At 37.4% G+C, this 19,111-nt stretch overlaps 1 protein-coding gene across 5 annotated transcripts in view; it reads left to right on the plus strand.

Moving 5' to 3' along the window:
* ap4b1.L (adaptor related protein complex 4 subunit beta 1 L homeolog) overlaps positions 1–15,603 on the plus strand; it is a 17,677-nt gene extending 2,074 nt beyond the window's left edge. For 3 of the 5 annotated variants that reach the window (XM_018246578.2, XM_018246580.2, XM_018246579.2), the window contains exons 3-11: positions 15–239; positions 604–734; positions 1,251–1,398; positions 1,503–1,999; positions 4,669–4,752; positions 5,879–5,982; positions 10,765–10,972; positions 13,974–14,243; positions 14,958–15,603. In XM_018246578.2, the coding sequence (XP_018102067.1) occupies positions 15–239; positions 604–734; positions 1,251–1,398; positions 1,503–1,999; positions 4,669–4,752; positions 5,879–5,982; positions 10,765–10,972; positions 13,974–14,243; positions 14,958–15,361 (2,071 nt within the window). In that variant the 3' untranslated portion in view covers positions 15,362–15,603. Of the gene's footprint in view, positions 1–14; positions 240–603; positions 735–1,250; positions 1,399–1,502; positions 2,000–4,668; positions 4,753–5,878; positions 5,983–10,764; positions 10,973–13,973; positions 14,244–14,500; positions 14,659–14,957 lie in introns of those variants that run through there. The other 2 variants (XM_018246582.2, XM_018246583.2) reach the window with 2 other exon arrangements.
* The last annotated feature ends 3,508 nt before the right edge of the window (positions 15,604–19,111 follow it).

A 19,111-nucleotide genomic window follows, 5' to 3' on the forward strand; every position in this document is an offset into this window, starting at 1 on the left:
TCTTTATTATTAAGGCATATGACTCAAGGAGTGGATGTGTCCAGTGTGTTCATGGAGATGGTTAAGGCAAGTGCGACTGTAGATATTGTGCAGAAGAAGTTGGTCTACCTATACATGTGCACATATGCCTGTCAGAAACCTGATCTGGCACTATTAGCCATTAACACTCTATGCAAAGATTGCTCCGATCCAAACCCCATGGTAAGAGGATTGGCATTGCGAAGCATGTGCAACCTCAGGTCAGTATAACCTGCAGGGAGTATTTACAGTGTACCATTGCACTAAAGTCTGCAAATAAAGTAAAAGCAACCTTTACTATCAAAATAGCCATTTTGCTCCCTCTTCCACTAAAGAAAAAATAGTCTGGAGCTGCCAAAGTTTTAGTTCCTCGAGGCTTTAGTTCCTCACATTTTTATGCAATCTTTTTGTTTAACCCACTGAATTCAAGCTGAAAGTCTGCAGTTTAATTGAGTTGTTTCATTTAAAATTCATTGTGGTAATGTACAGAACCAAAATTAGAAAAAAAAGTTGTCTGTCCAAATATTTATGGACCTAACTGTTTTGTTTGCCAAGCATAAACTCTTTTTTTGTATTGTTTCTCAGAATGCCAGGTATAAATGAGTATATACAGCAGCCTATATCCAGTGGCCTTCGGGATAAAGCATCATATGTGAGAAGAGTTGCAGTGTTGGGATGTGCAAAAATGCATTCACAGCAAGGTGATGTGGAAGTAGGTGAGTTCTGAAAAACATTGAACACAAGTATGGCTATGGTTAGACTTGTGTTTAATCTTTATAGATTAGAAAATCATTTCATTTGATAACCAAGCACCAGAAGTATAACATTTACAGCACTACGCATATATTTCCTTTTGGGTCAACAATTAAGTGATTATCCCTGGGGTAAACATAGTCCACATTACTTTTATAAAGTGTATATGCACAAGCTTCATAGGTGCAACAGGTCTGGAAAAACAGATTGTGAAGCCTTTTCTATCCAACTGCTTTGGGGGACACTGGGCGCAACATCCAAGGGGTTGGTGAGCAGCATGTTGCTTACAAGCCACTGGTTGGGGACCACTGCATTGGGTAACAAGGCCATGTCAACAGACTTACATTCTATAGGGGTTGGAATACTTGAAAAATGATCAACATGACTTATAGATAACTTTTAATGTACATTAATATTTTGAAGAGTAGGTATTAGTGTCAGTATCACATAAGTCTCACTCTTTTTTTCTCTCTGTTCAGATGGGACTGTAGTGAATGAACTGTACAGTCTACTGAGAGACCCAGATCCTATTGTCTTGGTGAACTGTTTACGTGCATTAGAGGAAATCCTAAAAGGAGAAGGTGGAGTTGTAATCAACAAACCGATTGCTCATCATTTATTGAACAGGTTACTTTTTAAGCTCCTTTGACTATTCATATGATCAGTTGCCATTAGAATGTATGTTAAGCCAACAAAATAAACTGTCTTAAAGCCTGTTTTTTTGTTTATAGAATGGCTGAACTGGATCAGTGGGGACAAAGTGAAGTTTTAGGTTTCCTCCTTCGATACAACCCTAGAACTGAAGAAGAACTCTTTGACATCTTAAACTTACTAGATAACTTTTTAAAGAGTAACCATACCAGTGTAGTTATGGGAGCCACTAAGCTCTTTCTGGTTCTTGCAGTGGAATTTTCTAGTGTGCAAAGAGATGTTCTAGGCCGGTTAAAAGGTCCACTCCTTACTGCTTCGGCTTCTGAAAGCAAAGAAATGTGTTTTGTTGCCCTTTGCCATGTTCGAGAGATTCTGAGTAGCATGCCTGGCCATTTTAGTAGCCACTATAAAAAATTTTTCTCTTCATACAATGATCCACATTATATCAAAAGTCAGAAGATGGACATTCTTTGCGAGTTAGTGAATGATGAAAATGTGAACAATATTCTGGAGGAGCTAAGAATTTGCTGCACTGATGTATCAGTACAACTTGCACAAACTGCTATTTTTGCTATAGGTAAGACTAATGACATTGACATGCAGTACATACAAATTTAAATGTATCAGTGCAGTATGGGGCACAGACATTAAAAAACTGATATTTTGGTACTAGTGTACCTCTGAGGATGTAAAAATTCTGGCATGGCTTCTGTTTCATTTTCAGTAAAGGGCTTGATCACTAGTCGACTAGAATGGCTGGTGCTAAAACAGTGACTGGTTCTTTTATGTAAAAGCAATTATTTATTAGTCTGTTCTCCATCTGCCTGCTGGTATTTAGTAAATATATCATTGTATGTCATTCTTCCTTCCTTTTCTAAAACATTGTAGCAAGAACAAGTATAATATGTATGTGCATGTATCATATAGATATTTATAGATCAGGACCAGCACATCCTAAAAAAACATTTCTTTATTAAACACTAATGTCTCAAGGATCATTGAAGGATCATTTACAGTCATATGGAAAAGTATGGGAATCCCTCTTAATTGTTTGGAGTTTTGTATATCATTGGCTGAGCTTTCAAAGTAGCAACTGCCTTTTAATATATAACATGCCTTATGGAAACAGTAGTATTTCAGCAGTGACATAAAGTTTATTGGATTAACAGAAAATATGCAATATGCATCATAACAAAATTAGACAGGTGCATCAATTACAACAAAGATTATACATCAATACTTAGTTGAGCCTCCTTTTGCAAATGTAACAGCCTCTAGACACCTCCTATAGCCTTCGATGAGTGTCTGGATTCTGGTTGGCAGTATTTTTGACCATTTATCCAAACAAAATCTCTCCAGTTCAATTAAATTTGATGGGTGCCGAGCATGGATAGCCTGCTTCAAATCATCCCATAGATTTTCGATGATATTTAAATTGGGGGACTGTGACGGCCATTCCAGAATATTGTACTTCTCCTTCTGCATAAATGCCTTTGTAGATTTCGAAGTGTGTTTAGGGCCATTGTCTTGTTGGAATATCCAACCCCTGCGTAACTTCAACTTTGTGACTGATGCTTGAACATTATGCTGAAGAATTTGTTGATATTGGGTTGAATTCATCCGACCCTCGACTTTAACAAGGGCCCCATTCTCTGAACTAGCCACACAGCCCCACAGCATGATTGAAGCTCCACCAAATTTGACAGTAGGTAGCAGGTATGTTTTTTGGAATGCTGTGTTCTTCTTCCACCATGCAAAGTGCTTTTTGTTATGACCAAATAACTCAATAACTTTGTTCCAAAATGACTGTGGCTTGTCTAAATGAGCTTTTGCATACAACAAGCGACTCTGTTTGTGGTGTTGAATGCAGAAATGGCTTCTTTCTTATCACCCTGCCATACAGATGTTCTTTGTGCAAATTGTGGTGAATTGTAGAACAATGTACAGATACACCATCTGCAGCAAGATGTTCTTGCAGGTCATTGGATGTGATCTTTGGGTTGTCTGTTACCATTCTCACAATCCTCTGAATATGCTGCTCATGTATTTTTCTTGGCCTGCCGGACCTGGGTTTTACAGCAACTGTGCCTGTGGACTTCCATTTCCTGATTACATTCCTTACAGTTAAACCTGACCGTTGAGATAGCTTTTTGTAGCCTTCCCCCAAACCATGATACTGAACAATCTTTGTTTTCAGATCTTTTGAGAGTTACTTTGAGGATCCCATGCTGTCACTCTTCAGAGGAGAGTCACCTTAAATTTTTTTCTCATGATTGGACAGACCTGCCTATGAAGTTTAAGGCTTAACGATCTAACCAATTTGGTGTTGCCAGTTATCAGTATTGAGCAGTTACATGCATTTAAATTAGCAACATTGCAAGTGTACCCAAATTTTTGCACAACCAGTTTTTCACATTTGATTTAATTTCATACAACTGAATACTGCTTCACTAAAAATCTTTGTTCAGAAAACACCCCAGTACTCGGATGTTCCTGGGAAATGAAAGACATACCACCATTATCTTTTTTGTTGAAATAGAGTAAATTATGCAGGCTAAGAGGGGTTCCCAAACCTTTTTATTTGACTGCAAATACTTGTGGGCTTCTTGTTTTAACGGTTTCTATTTTTTGCACACACAAAAAAAGAAAACAGCGGTACTATGTATATTTTATATTATGCAATTTTAATAGTATTGATGAAAATGCTGCGTTCATTTTGTATGTATAACTTCACAAGAAAGAGCACAGCACCGATAATATGCATACTGTGCATAGGGGGTATAACAAAACTATAACCATACACCAAAAGAAAAGACCCCCACAACTCTGAACCAGTATCAATATAATAAAGGGCATTCTTTATTAATATAATTTACATGCCAGAAAATCATGGTACAAAAGACCTAAAAACCATTAAAAATATAAAGCCACTCTCCAGTCCTCCCCTTCCATAATCAGACAATTCACAATCATTTACTCAATATTACTGAGCAACCCAATTGCGCTCATACCTAAACACCCTGGTGTATAAAGGCCCTATAGTCAAAATAGCTAGGCACCAAATAAGTCAAAAGCTCCCATGCTAAGTTACTTAGGATAAGTATATACATGTAAATTATTTTAATAAAGATTGCCTTATATAATATTGATACTGGTGCATAGTTGTGAGGTCTTTTCTTTTGGTGTGGTTGTGTTAGTTTTTTATAGCATTAAGCACAAGCTGAATTTCTAATTTTTTTTTTACAGGCCGCATTGCAAAAACGTATAGTGAGAAATGTGTGAAAATCTTGTCACAGCTTCTTGAATTTAATCAAGAGCACATTACCTCAGGTATGAATTTTATTGACGGTGGAGCATAAGCTTATTATTTCAGTATGCACATTTTTTCTTTCGTTTTTGTTTGTAAAGATTTTGTTATATGAATGAATAATACGACCAAATAGGATGGTGGGAGCAAAGATCTAGGACTGAGGAGGCTTAAAGGATGTGCTTTGAAAACAGAACCAGAGAGATGTTCAAATACTGTAGGTGTGAAAGAGGAATAACAGTGACTGCAACATAGATCCGGAAATGGTACAATTGTTTTCAGAAAGTATTTTTAATGGCTATTTTATGTAATCTGGTCATTAATTACTTGGAGGAATATCTGTGTTTTAAAATGACAATGGAATACAAATCTATCCTAGATTATGCAACTGAAACTACAGTTGCAGTGTAAATAGCCTTATAGTTTTCCTGGTGTTCATACGTTTTACTTTTTTTTACTATTTTTTTTAATAGTATGTATTTTTTAAAAGAAGATCATAATAATAATAAGCTCAAAACAGAAGGCCCTTATGAAACTACAGTTCTATGCAATATTGTTTAAACACTCAAAACTGGTACATATATCTTCTTCTTCATTATGCCAGTGATGGTTTCATTTGCCAAAAATGTAGACATTTGTACTTATATTAAAATAGAATGCATAGGATTTCAGATTTGAAATCACTGAATATTTATTTAGTTGTTTTTATTTTCTATGAATACATATATGATTCCCTGTGTAATTTCAGTTATTAATATATAAGCATTAAAACCTCAGGTCCAAAATACATCTTTTACATTAAAGGCAACTTTCAATTTGCATTTATTAAAAATGTTCTGTGCTTTTAAAGTTCTTTGTAAATACAGTTGCTGTTAAAAGCAGCATTTGCATAAATCTTCGTTACTTTATAAACAATGTTGTAAAAGTCTTGAGTTCCTCAGCAAAGACAGGTATATTAATCAGTTGGCTTTTCTTATATTGTAAGGGAGGGAGAAAAGGAGAGACAAACACTGCTTTCAGTAGCATTAAAAAAATATTTTTATTAGGATATTTTTTTTGGCTTGACATTCCTTTTAGTGCCAGATTAATATTGTTAATAGATTGAACAATATACAGTTACTATGTTAATGACAATATTTTACTTTATAGCTGTCATACAGACTTTCCGAGATCTTGTTTGGCTACGTCCACAGTGCATTACAAAAGTGTGTCCTGCTCTTCCTGGTTGTGAAGAAATCATTCAAGATAATGAGGTAAGATTACACTCGACATACATAGTAACATAGTAAGTTAGGTTGAAAAAAGACACACATCCATCAAGTTCAACCTTTTAACTTTTTTACCCTGCCTAACTGCCAGTTGGTCCAGAGAAAGGCAAAAAAAACCCCATCTTAAGCCTCTCCAATTTGCCTCAGAGGGGGAAAAAATTCCTTCCTGACTCCAAAATGTCAATCGGACTAGTCCCTGCATCAACTTGAACTGTGAGCTATCTTCCATAACCCTGTATTCCCTCACTTGCTAAAAAGCCATCCAACCCCTTCTTAAAGCTATCTAATGTATCAGCTAGTACAACTGATTCAGGGAGAGAATTCCACATCTTCACAGCTCTCACTGTAAAAAATCCCTTCCGAATATTTAGGCGTAACCACTTTTCTTCTAAACAGAATGGGTGACCTTGTGTCAGCTGGAAAGACCAACTGGTAAATAAAGCATTAAAGAGGTTATTATATGATCCGCTTAGTTATCATATAACCCCTTAAACGCCTCTTCTCCAGCTTGAACATCCCCAATTTGGCCAGTCTTTCTTCATAGCTAAGATTTTCCATACATTTTACCAGCTTAGTTGCCCTTCTCTGTACCCTCTCTTATACAATAATGTTCTGTTTGAGTGATGGAGACCAAAATTGTACGGCATATTCTAGATGGCCGCTTCCTGCCTTGAATCAATGGCACTTTTAATATAGCTCAAAACCTTATTTGCCCTTGATGCTGCTGTCTGCAATTGCTTACTACAGCCAAGTTTATCATCTACAAGGACTCCAAGGTCCTTTTCCATAATGGATTTGCCTAGTGCAGTCCCATTAAGGGTATAAGTTGCTTTGATATTTTTACATCCAAGGTGCATGAATTTACATTTATCAACATTGAATCTCATTTGCCATTTAGCTGCCCAGATTGCCAGTTTGTCAAGATCCTGTTCTAAGGATGCCACATCCTGAATGGAATTTATAGGGCTGGATAGTTTTGTGTCATCTCTCATACATTACTTACATTACCCTCCCCTAAATCATTAATAAACAAGGTGAACAAAAGTGGACCCAATACCGAGCCCGAGGGACCCCACTAAGAACCTTACTCCAAATAGAGAATTTACCATTAGCAACCACCACCCTCTGTAGCTGATCCTGTTTACTATCCATGTGCAAATGACTCCATAAAGCCCAACATACCTTATTTTAGAAAGCAGTCATTTGTGGTGCACAGTATCAAACTCTTTGGCAAAATCCAAATAGATCACATGTACTGCCCCCCACTGTCCAACATCGTACTTACCACATCATAAAAATCAAATTTGTCTGTATCCTTCATAAAGCCATGCTGATTGCAGCTCATAATGCCATTCACTAGGACAACATTTTGAATGTGATCCCTTAACAAGCCTTCAAATAATTTGCCCACCACAGATGTCAAACTTACTGGTCTATAATTGCCAGGCTGAGATCGTAATCCCTTTTTAAATATTGAAATGACAACATCTTTTCTCCAATCCATAGGTACCATACCAGATGAAAGCGAATCTGAGACAATCAGAAATAGGGGCTGGTCTAAAACTGAACTAAGCTCTCTTAGAACCTGGGGTGTATGCCACCAGGCCCTGAAGCCTTGTTTACATTAATTATTAATAAAGCTTTATGGATCATATCCTGAGTCAGCCACTGACTAGATTGAGCTGAGCCATCAGGGCAGCTATAAAGTGAGCTCAGGAAACTCAGACTCCTCTATTGTATACACTAAAGAAAAGAACTGATTTAGCACATTTGCCTTTTCTGTATCTGTTACAACCATACTGGTACCATTATTTAATTGAGCAACACTCTCAACCTGCATCTTTTTACTATTAATATATTTAAAAAACTTTTTGGGGTTAGTCTTAGCCTCCGCCAGAATGCACTCTTCATTTCCTTTCTTTGCCTTCCGGATTGCTGATTTACATAGTGTTCCTATTCATTAAATGCAGCTTCTGTCCCAACAGATTTGTAGTTTTTAAATGCCTTTCTCTTCTTTCCTATTTACTTCTTTACCTCTATATTAAGCCACATAGGGTGATTCTTAGTGCTTCTACATTTACTCCTTAAGGGAATACATTAAGAACAGTAATGATTTAATATCATTTTAAATGACAACCATTTCTGTTCTGTGTTTTTATCTCAAACTTAATGCCCCAATCAATGCTCTGAAAGGCAGCCGTCAAGGTACTAAAATTAGCTTTTTCTGAAATTCATGGTTTTTGCTGCCCCAGTGTATATTTGTTTTTTGCACCAGACATTAAATGTTATAACATTATGGTCACTATTACCCAGGGTTCAATGACTTGCACATTTGCTAGGTTCTAGGTCATTTGAGATCACTAGATCCAGAATAGCATTTTTTCTGGTAGGCTCCTCAACAACCTGTGCCATAAAATTGTCTTTCAACAAGTTTATAAACTTGTAACCGTTAACTGATTTGGCAGTACTGTGGCTCCAGTCAATATCTGGGTAATTAAAATCCCCCATTATCATTACTTTACCCAGACTAGCAACCTTTTCTATTTGCATCAGCAACTTAGCCTCCTCCTCACTTACATTAGGGGGTCTATAGCATACGCCTACAATTAATTTGCTGGACTCTTTACAATTGGTGAAGAACTCTACCCATAAGCCCCATCATTTTCTAACATAACTTCCTCCTTTATATAAGCTTTTATATCCTAAAACAGACATACCCCTCCTCCTTTTCTATTGCATCTGTCCCTCTGAAACAAAGTATAGCCTTTGATATTACCTTCCCAGTCATGCGACTCATTCAGCCACACCAATCACATCATATTTTCCCACCAGCACCTCCAGCTCTCTCATTTTACCAGTCAGACTCCTTGAATTTGCAAACATACATTTAATACTGGTACCATATTGAACAAATGACACGTGGTCCTCCCTATCCTTAACAGTACCTCCAACCAAATCTCCTCCCCCATTTTCCCTTCTTTTGCCCACTATCTCATCTAACCTGTCTTCCACTGAATCTTAATGTTGCTAATATTTTCAAATTGTTCTGTAATATAAATTTTACAGCATAATATTTTCAATATTTTCTTAAAATATATGATGTATGTTCTCTAGGGATTCATTGAATTCGGCTAAATCCCAGCAGAATTTGGATTGGACTGAATTATATTTGGGCATCTTATAATTACATTTTCTATTTTTTTATGTACTATATATATACTTTTATATACTTATTTACTTCAAAAATGTATATTCTAATGTATTGCTTTGTTATGTGGATCAGGGAAAGGCCACATTTATGTGAATTGCTTGCCACTGGATCAAATACAATTCTTTGTGTGCATAAGGCTATTTAAGGGTAATACTACATGGGCGATTTTGGTCCGATCTGATGCCACACGGCGAAATGCTTGCTTCAAGTGGGAAATAAGGTAAGAAATAGAAATGTCGGATGAAGTCGCAGCGTTTATCCATCACAACACGACTGTCGGATGCAGATGCTGCATGCAGCATCTGCATCCGACAGTCGTGTTGTGTCAGATGCACGCTGCGACTACATCCGACATTCCTACAACTAACCTTATTTTCGTTGCATCTGACTTCACGCCATCGTTTCATAGTGTGGTGTCGGATTGGACCTAAATCGCCCATGTAGTTGTACCCTAAAACACCCTGATTGCTTAAATTCTAACTTCATAATGTATTCATCTTACAAAAGAAGTTTTTTGTTTGTATGAAATTTCACAGTAGGGTCTAATTGGCTGACTGTGATTGCCATATAGAAAGCCTTAACTGGAAACCATACTATAGGGGAAAGAAAAGCAGCCTTTAGTCATACTTGCCAACTGTATTCATGTTATGATGTTTATTAGTGTAACGCTGAAACATTTGGCTCAATATCAAAAAAATTATATTTTGAGCCATAAGAAGACAGTGCAGACAATGTTATTTCTGGTTATGTCTTATGGCTGTGTGTTTTATTTCTAGGGGAAACTTGCCCTAATTTGGCTTTTGGGGATGCATGGAGATCTCATTTTAAATGTTCCTTATATCCTGGAGGATAACACCCTGATTGCTTAAATTCTAACTTCATAATGTATTCATCTTACAAAAGAAGTTTTTTGTTTGTATGAAATTTCACAGTAGGGTCTAATTGGCTGACTGTGATTGCCATATAGAAAGCCTTAACTGGAAACCATACTATGGGGGAAAAAAAGCACCCTTTAGTCATACTTGCCAACTGTATTCATGTTATGATGTTTATTAGTGTAACGCTGAAACATTTGGCTCAATATCAAAAAAATTATATTTTGAGCCATAAGAAGACAGTGCAGACAATGTTATTTCTGGTTATGTCTTATGGCTGTGTGTTTTATTTCTAGGGGAAACTTGCCCTAATTTGGCTTTTGGGGATGCATGGAGATCTCATTTTAAATGTTCCTTATATCCTGGAGGATAACACCCTGATTGCTTAAATTCTAACTTCATAATGTATTCATCTTACAAAAGAAGTTTTTTGTTTGTATGAAATTTCACAGTAGGGTCTAATTGGCTGACTGTGATTGCCATATAGAAAGCCTTAACTGGAAACCATACTATGGGGGAAAAAAAGCACCCTTTAGTCATAATTGCCAACTGTATTCTTGTTATGATGTTTATTAGTGTAACGCTGAAACATTTGGCTCAATATCACAAAATAATATTTTGAGTCATAAGAAGACAATTTTATTTCTGGTTATGTCTTATGGCTGTGTGTTTTATTTCTAGGGGAAACTTGCCCTAATTTGGCTTTTGGGGATGCATGGAGATCTAATATTAAATGTTCCTTATATCCTGGAAGACTATGTAGATAACATTAAGACAGAGACATCTCCTTTAGTAAAAATAGAGCTGCTGTCTGCCCTGGTTCGGCTGTTTCTCTCTCGCCCAGCTGAATGTCAGGACATGCTAGGGCGTCTGATTTATTACTGTATAGGTGAGTATGAAAAAGGCTTATTTTAGATTTACTGCTTTTCTTTATTCAGGAATTTGGAATGGGACCCATAAGGAAAATACATAACCAGTGCAGGTGAAATGCCAGTGCAGGTGAAATATGTGTATTTTTTCATTGATGTATTAAACGGTCCATAGTGTCGTCGTGCATACAGCTCCCAGCCATTATCAGATCATTTTTATTGATAGTATCATAGAACCAACTAGGCATTTTTATTGCAAAATCCGCCTTTAAAATTACGCCTAATGCCCACAGACATTGCCCGATAATAGGTTCTACCTTGTGTGTTCCTGGCTGCGCTATATTGCTAATTCTACTGATTCTGATCCTGACCTTCACCTCTTATATCGTGTATTGAACCCTTGCTGCCTGAACTGACCCTTTGCCTGGACTTGACTTTGTTATTCTCTTAACCACCTTGGATACTTCGAACTGTGTTTGGTGCCAACTGCTTTCTACTTGGTTTGTAATTCCTACCTGAAGCCTTCGGGCCCTGACACCCCTATCACGTTGAACCTAAACATTATTTACAGCAAACAAATCACAGCTAATTTCCTGCAATGTACTATTTTCAACATTTTTGAGAAAACACTGCATTGTAGTTAAAAAGCATTAAAAGGCATTTGCACTGAAATTTTTTTTTATAGGTCCTCTGAATACTATGATACCAATAATATTTGCATGTACAGTAAATACCCAACTATGTGGTATGTAGAGAATTACAAGTATCACATTTGACATTCCTCTAGAGTGAAATTCTGCCACTCTCCATTCATTTCTATGGGATTTTAAAAGGCGTATTTATCAAAGGATGACCTTTCACTTTCACTCATTGATAAATACTCTTTTAAAAATCCAATAGATATGATTGGAGAGTGGTGGAATTTCACTCCAGAGGACTGTGGCGACCTCTAACTTCACTCTTTGATAAATATACCCCACTGTGTTTGCAGAGACCGAAATGTCAACTGTGATACTTGTAATTCTCTAATAAATATACCCCAGTGAGTGGATTTAATGTCACTAAATTCCCTAACATTATATAAGGTAACCCATAAATACAGCCATATATATTATGTGAAATAGATATTCCACAATACATTTTTACAAAGTATAGCAGACAGCAAATCTTTCCTTAAAAGTTGGATTTTACAGCATTTTGGAGGCTTTGTTGGCAGGAGAAGCAGGGCCTGAATTATAGATCTACACTGAAGGATTTAGGTGGCACAGTAACAAATGTCTACCGCTTGTCAAGTGCTGTGACAGTGTGGGAGAGACACTAGACTTTGATTTATTGCCTTGGGGGATCTGCGGCTCTATTACAGTTGTGCGTGAAAATCTGTGAACCCTTTAAACATAATTTTATATGAATGTGACCTAAGACATCATCTAATTTTCAAACAAGTCCTTAAAGTAAACAATTATATTTGTCATGTATTTATTGAAAAATAAATGATCCAATAACATATCTGTCTGTGGCAAAAGTAAGTGAATCGTGCTCTCAGACCCCCTTGTTTCAGTCAATGGGATAAAAAAAAAACAGATGTGAGTGAGAAACCCTGTTTTATCTACAGAATTGGAATCCAGCAAAGTCTAATCACACATACAACACAGGTGTCTGAAGACCTCAGAAAAAAAGTTGTTGATGCCCATAAAGCTGGAAAAGGTTACAAGACTATCTCTATAAAGAGTTTGGACTCCACCATTCAACAGTCAGACATATTGTGTACAAATGGAGGAAATTCAAGACCGCTGTTACCCTACCCAGAAGTGGTTGACCATCAAAGTTAACTCCAACTGCAAGTTGTCTAATAGTTCGAGAGGTTACAAATTAACTCAGGGTAACTTCTTAGCAACTGAAGGCCTGTCTCACATTGGCGAATGTTGATATTATTATATTATTATTATATATTATTAGTGCACCATCAGGAGAACACTGAATAACAATGGTATGTATGGCAGGGTAGCAAGGAGAAAGCCACTGCTCTCCCCCAAAAATATTGCTGACTGTCTACAGTTTGCTAAAGTTCAAGTGGACAAACCAGAAGGATACTGGAAGAATGTTTTGTGTAATGGATGAACCCAAAGTAGAACTTTTTGGTTAAATGAGCATTACATTTGAAGAAAGAAAAACACGGCATTCTAGCATAAGAACCTTATCCCATCTGTGAAACATGGTGGTGGGTGTGTTCTGGTTTGGGCCTGTTTTGTTGCATCTGGGCTGGTTTGCCAGAGAATTCTAAAAGAAAATGTCAAGTCATGTGTCCGTGAAGTATATTTGAAGACACAGAGGGTCATGCAGACAATGATCCTAAACATAACAAAGAATGGTTAAAGAAGCATAAAGTGAATGTTTTGGAATGGTCAAGTCAAAGTACTGACTATAATCTAATTGAAATGTTGTGCAAAGACCTAAAGCGAGTGGCTCATGTGAGGAAACCCACGAACATCCCAAGAACTGAAGCTGTTCTGTATGGAAGAATGGGATAAACTATGAGAAATTACTGATCAATAGTTACTGCAAACATTTAGTTGCAGTTATTGCTGCACAAAGGGTTCTGAGATCACAATTCACTTTTGCCAAACACAGATATGTTATTGAATTTATTTTTAATTAATACATGACCAAATATTATCATTTTTGTTTCATTTGCTTAACTAGTTTCTCTACATCTACTTTTATGACTTATTTGAAAATCAGATGATGAATTCACATCAGATGATGGTCACATTCATATGAAAATATAGAAAATTTTAAAGGGTTCATAAACTTTCACATACAACTGTATATACTTTACTAACATTCATAGAATGTGAAGAGCCAACCTGAAGGCAAAGCATCTGCTCTTCTGTAGTATACATGAAAATAGGTGCACCTAATGTGACATATAAAGAAGACCAAGAAGGTGCAAAAGAGAGTTTGATTCAACATCCTTTAATTTTAGTACTAAATCTATTGTTAACTATTCTGTTTTCTTTTCAGAAGAGGAAATTGACATGGCTGTACGGGATCAAGGGCTTTTCTACTACCGGCTTTTAGCAACTGGTGTAAATGAGGCTAAGCAAGTGATGAACAGTCCAAAATCTGATCCAACATTAAGCGTCTTGGTAGAACAAACAAACCAGCCAATCAATACCTGGGTTCCAGATTTTAACACTTTGATGCCTCTGTGTGATAGAAAGCATGGAGTATCTTTGACTGCCGGGTCAGAAGAGGCTGTTGTTCCCTTTGCTAGTGATCACCTTGTGTCTGGTAGGTTGCACTGATCATTCTGAAGTTTTATAGTAAGACCGCCATAGGGGTATGGGCAGCCTCTCTTATGTTTAAAAAGTTCTAGTACAGCAAGACTTCTGGGGCTGCACTGAGAAAAGATATGCATACTAAAGACCACATAGATATTTGCAATTGTTTATTGGATAAAAATCCACCAAGCTCAACCATATTTGACTAATGAAACCTGTTTAACTGCAATGTTACTATCACTTTTCATCTTGCTGATGTCATCTTAGGCAACTAGTTGAAGCTGTCCTTATGAAATAGAAGAGAATACAAACGAAAATGGCATTTTGGCCTCAGCAAAAGAATCTGAGGGTTGTGAGGAAAACACAGAATGCTAATAATGCATGGGGAGAGATGAGCATGCAGATGAAGGAGGGATTGGCATCGGGTAAGAAGTGGAGAAAGAAGGACAGAAGGGTGAATTAAGACAGTGTCAAAGAATGTACATGAAAAATATGCTGGGCCAGGAATTCAGATACAGTGATAAATGCAGCTTGGCAAGAAGGGGCAAAGCACTAGAGTGTAACATGCTGAGTTTAAAAAAAAAAAGAATGGGTTATGGGGTAGAGGGCAAAGAAGGCTAGAATGCAATGTAGGTATTCGAAATCTGCACTAAATTTACACAGGGAAAATATTCAGAAGGTAATAAAGCAAGAGCTCTCTGATAATTACTATTTTTTGTTATAGAAGAAATAAATTCTGGAAATTCACTAGAGCCTGCTGACCTCACTCTACAGAGCAACTTCACAATCACACCAGAGGTATACGAGATGTCATGGTCGTCTACAGATACAGCTTGTGAATGTTCCTTCAACTGGAAAACTGATATGCAACCAGACATACTTCAGACATCATTACATTTGATGAACATATTTACCATTGCTAAAAGCAAGACTGGTGCAAATCCATGGAAAGCTTATCTTTATGCAAAGGATAATTCTGGGAATTTATTTCTAATAGAGCTTAGGCTCTTTGTAGATGCACCTTCGCTGGAGGTGTCAGTAAAGCAGAGCTCAAAAAATGACCATGTTCTTCAACATTTTATGACAATTTTAAGAACTGCAGTTTCAGCAATACTGGATTTGTCCTAAGCATATCTGATATTCTTATTAGAATAATGTGAAATGAAAGAAAAATGTGGTTGGGCTCGTGAGCTTTCAGCAGTATAAAGCTGTTCAACATGGCATAAAGGGGCACAATGTTGCATGTCAACAATTCAGTCTTTGCCATGTGATGTCTCAATTTAAATTATGCGTGGCTTCTGTATTTTTTACACAAACTTTTGATTGTTGTATTTTCCTGTGATATTTTAAAATAAAAAATCATGGTATCATTTGCTTTGAATTGCTTTGATATATTGATGCTTATGCTTCCCTAAACAGATGAGTCTTTAGGGAGTATTTGGAAGGAAGGGAAAAATCGGATAGCTGTTCCAAAGACAGACAGAAGCCCAATCTTCGTTACTACCCTTTAAGCAATCTGTCTTTAATTTATAATTTCATGATAGCTTCCCTTAGTACTCAGCGCTGCTTCTGAGGTGCACTTATCACCCATAAGAATCCTTACTCCCCAATGCAATTCGCATGTTGGTAGAAAGGATTCAGACAATTTAAAATCAGCCCAGTATTTCAACTTGCTTCCTCTAACCCTAGGCAACAAACCAAGTGGGGGAACAACATGTCAACCCTGAAAAACTGCAGCTATGGCAATCTCGGTTTTTGCTTTTTTCACTAACAGCACACAACACACATGTTCACACACATGTTCACACACATATATATTCATTTTTAAATTTTTATTTTTTTGTACCTTTATAATTTTTTGCCCAGTGTGACTAGAGTGTTATCACACTGCATAATTTTATTTTTGTGATTTTATTTTGTTTTTATAATTAGCATAACGCTTTCAGTTCAAGTTTCTGTTTATTCGCTGACTATTCCTGAAATGTTATTACTTTTCAAGAAAGAAAAACAAAAACTAGATTTTTTGTGATTAACATAATAGGTGAAAGAGGATGTTCAGTAAAGCCCTATTCATTCAATACATTTCGAACATGCAGTTTTACTTCCCCTTTAAGCTTTTTTGCTAGAAAACCCAGCTGTGGTAAGTAAGATAATGACTAAACTGGCATGAATCATTTCTTTCAGATTTAGTACTAGTTTTAGTACTTATTTATTTATATTGTTTCTTTCCCACATCCTGTATTATAGGGGTATTTCTACAATTTATTTTATAATGATTTACAATATAGATTTTATATCTTACAGTGAATCAAGCCTTAAGTTTGAGACCTTTAAACTCAGCAGATTTTTAGGACTCCAATGTCCCTGATATATTACTGGGCAAACATTCTATAGTAAATGGGTATGGTCACCTAGCAAACATTCTTATAAATATTCAGGTTTTAGCAAAGGAAGCAAACAAAACTAGGCTAGGTACAAAGTTCATGCGGACTTGTAAGAATTGCTGACATTTAATGATTATTAAAAAAAATACTACTATTAACTGTGTGTGTGTAGGGGTTATAGTTCACTAGCAGTTCATCAAAAAGTATATTCAATGGTCCTGCATTATTTCAAATATATTAATTAATGCAAAAACAATATAATTAAAGGTTCAACCCTTTATTATACACCCGACCAGAATGCCATTTAATATCCACCAGTTTTCTGGACCCCCGGGCCCCGCCCACTCCAGATCCTGCCACCCTACACCACAGTTAAAAGACCACACAGAAATCTATTGATGGTGAGGGCCCCCTTAAAAGTTTAAAAAAAAACTGTGGGCCAGGGCCCCCCATAAAAGTTTTTTTTAAAAAAAAACATTGGTGGTCAGGACCCCCCTACAACTTAAAAAGAATAATTGGTAAAATGGGCCCCCATAAAAGTTTTTTTGTTTTGGTGGTTGGGCTAGCCCCCCATAAAAGTTTTTTTTAAAAAAACATTGGCACCAGGCCCCCCCAGTACAAGATAAAAAGAAACTGGGGCCCCAGAGAATTTTTTTTAAACAACGGTATTAAAATAATACATTGGTGGCTAGGGGTTTAATTAACTAAGAAAAAAAAGTTGTTCAGTAGGTCTGAACTCATGGCTTCAGGACTTCATCTTTGGCTCCTTTCGTGGCTTCGGTCTGTTTGTGGCTTTGGGAGTTCAACTTCGGCTCCTTTCACGGCTTTGGGTATTTTCGCGACTTCGGGACTTCAACTTCGGCTCCTTTCGTGGCTTCGGGTCTTTTCACGGGTTGGGACTTCAGGCTTTGGCTCTTCGAGAGTTTGGCTCTTCAAGACTTCGGCTCTCAGGACTTCAGCTCTTCAGGACTTCAACTCTTTGGCACTTTGGCTCTTCGGCAGGTGAGGCATGGCTTCGGCGCTGTCAAGGGGGGCACAGCTTTTTCGAAAAATGCCCCCCTTTGGGCCCGGTACAAGAGTACCCCCTGTGCCCCCCTGATGACGGCCCTGGGACCAGTGATATCAGTGGTTGGGGTTGTATTCAGTGGAAAAAAGGCGTTTGTGAGGGGACATGCTTAATCTGTACAAGAACATTAGATGACATTATAGGACAGGAATCAGAAAAGATCATAGAACAAAAGGCCATCCCTTTATACTTGAACTGGACTGATAGTTGGGCACTATCAGATTACATCAAGGACTTCACCTGCATTGCAACCATGTTCAGCCAGGGGAGAAAACATTAGTTAGCAAAAGTCATACTACGTCTAGATTTTCTGTGTAACCTCTGCTCTAGAGTGCTTGTGTATTAGCACCCCTCCCCACAAATTGAATTAGATTGCATCAAGAGGAACCCTACAGAAGTCCCTGCCTCGAGCTTCACAGTTAACATTGTGTATTGACAGATTATATTTTCAAACGTGTCTGCAGGGCCCCCATCAGGGAAGAGTCATCCCGGGCCCAGTAGATTTAAAGTTTAAAGGGGGGCCCGGATTAGCTGGGCACCCCTTGGCTGAATGCGGAACATTGTAGAAGATCCAAAGCCGGCTAAAGGAGCCAAAGCCACCGAGAGGAGCTGAAGCCATATAAGAAGCTACCATCGTCGAGGAGAACAAAGGAGATCACACACAAACATAAAGGGACAGTTCAGTGGAAAAATAGATAGGCTGTGCAAAATAAAAATGTTTGTAATATAGTTAGTTAGCCAAAAATGTAATGTATAAAAGCTGGAGTGACTGGATGTCTAATATAATAGCCAGAATCCAACATCCTGCTTTTCAGCTCTCTATGGGGCAAATTCCCTAACCTGCGAAAATTCAACAGCGTGACGGCTTCGCACACATCACTACACGTCGGCAGGCGAAAATTTGCTCAGACAACGCTAATTTACTAAAATGCAAAGCTGCGTCCAGGGCGCCGAACGATTGTGAATTTTCGCTAGCATTATGTCGGCAATGAAAGCGAAGATGCGCTAGCGTTCAATTATGACTAGTGCAACTTCGTTAGAGGTTTTCGCTCATGCTTATTTGCATACGGCGGGAAATGATAACGTTTAATGGACGTATATGTTGCAGCAAATACATTACATTACACAAGTCCAGAGAACCTTAATAAAGAAAATATAGTTGTTGTAATGCCCTAAGCATGAGCCCACTGTATAGTTTGTGAAAAAAGATTCCAGCGTTTTTTGGGACTTAAAACATTTTTCCACTAAAAATTGAGGACGTCCTATGCACTCCATTGCACTTTGCCTGGTCTGAGCTGGCGAAGGCAAATCTGGCATTCAGTAAAATCCGCATCTTAGTGAATTTGCGGAGTTATGTCCATTCGCCAGAGCGGAAATTTGCCTGGCGTTAGAGTGATAAGCAACGCTAGCATCTATCTCCTTCGCTAG

Source organism: Xenopus laevis, chromosome 2L (assembly GCF_017654675.1).
Source record: "Xenopus laevis strain J_2021 chromosome 2L, Xenopus_laevis_v10.1, whole genome shotgun sequence".
NCBI lineage: Eukaryota > Metazoa > Chordata > Amphibia > Anura > Pipidae > Xenopus > Xenopus laevis.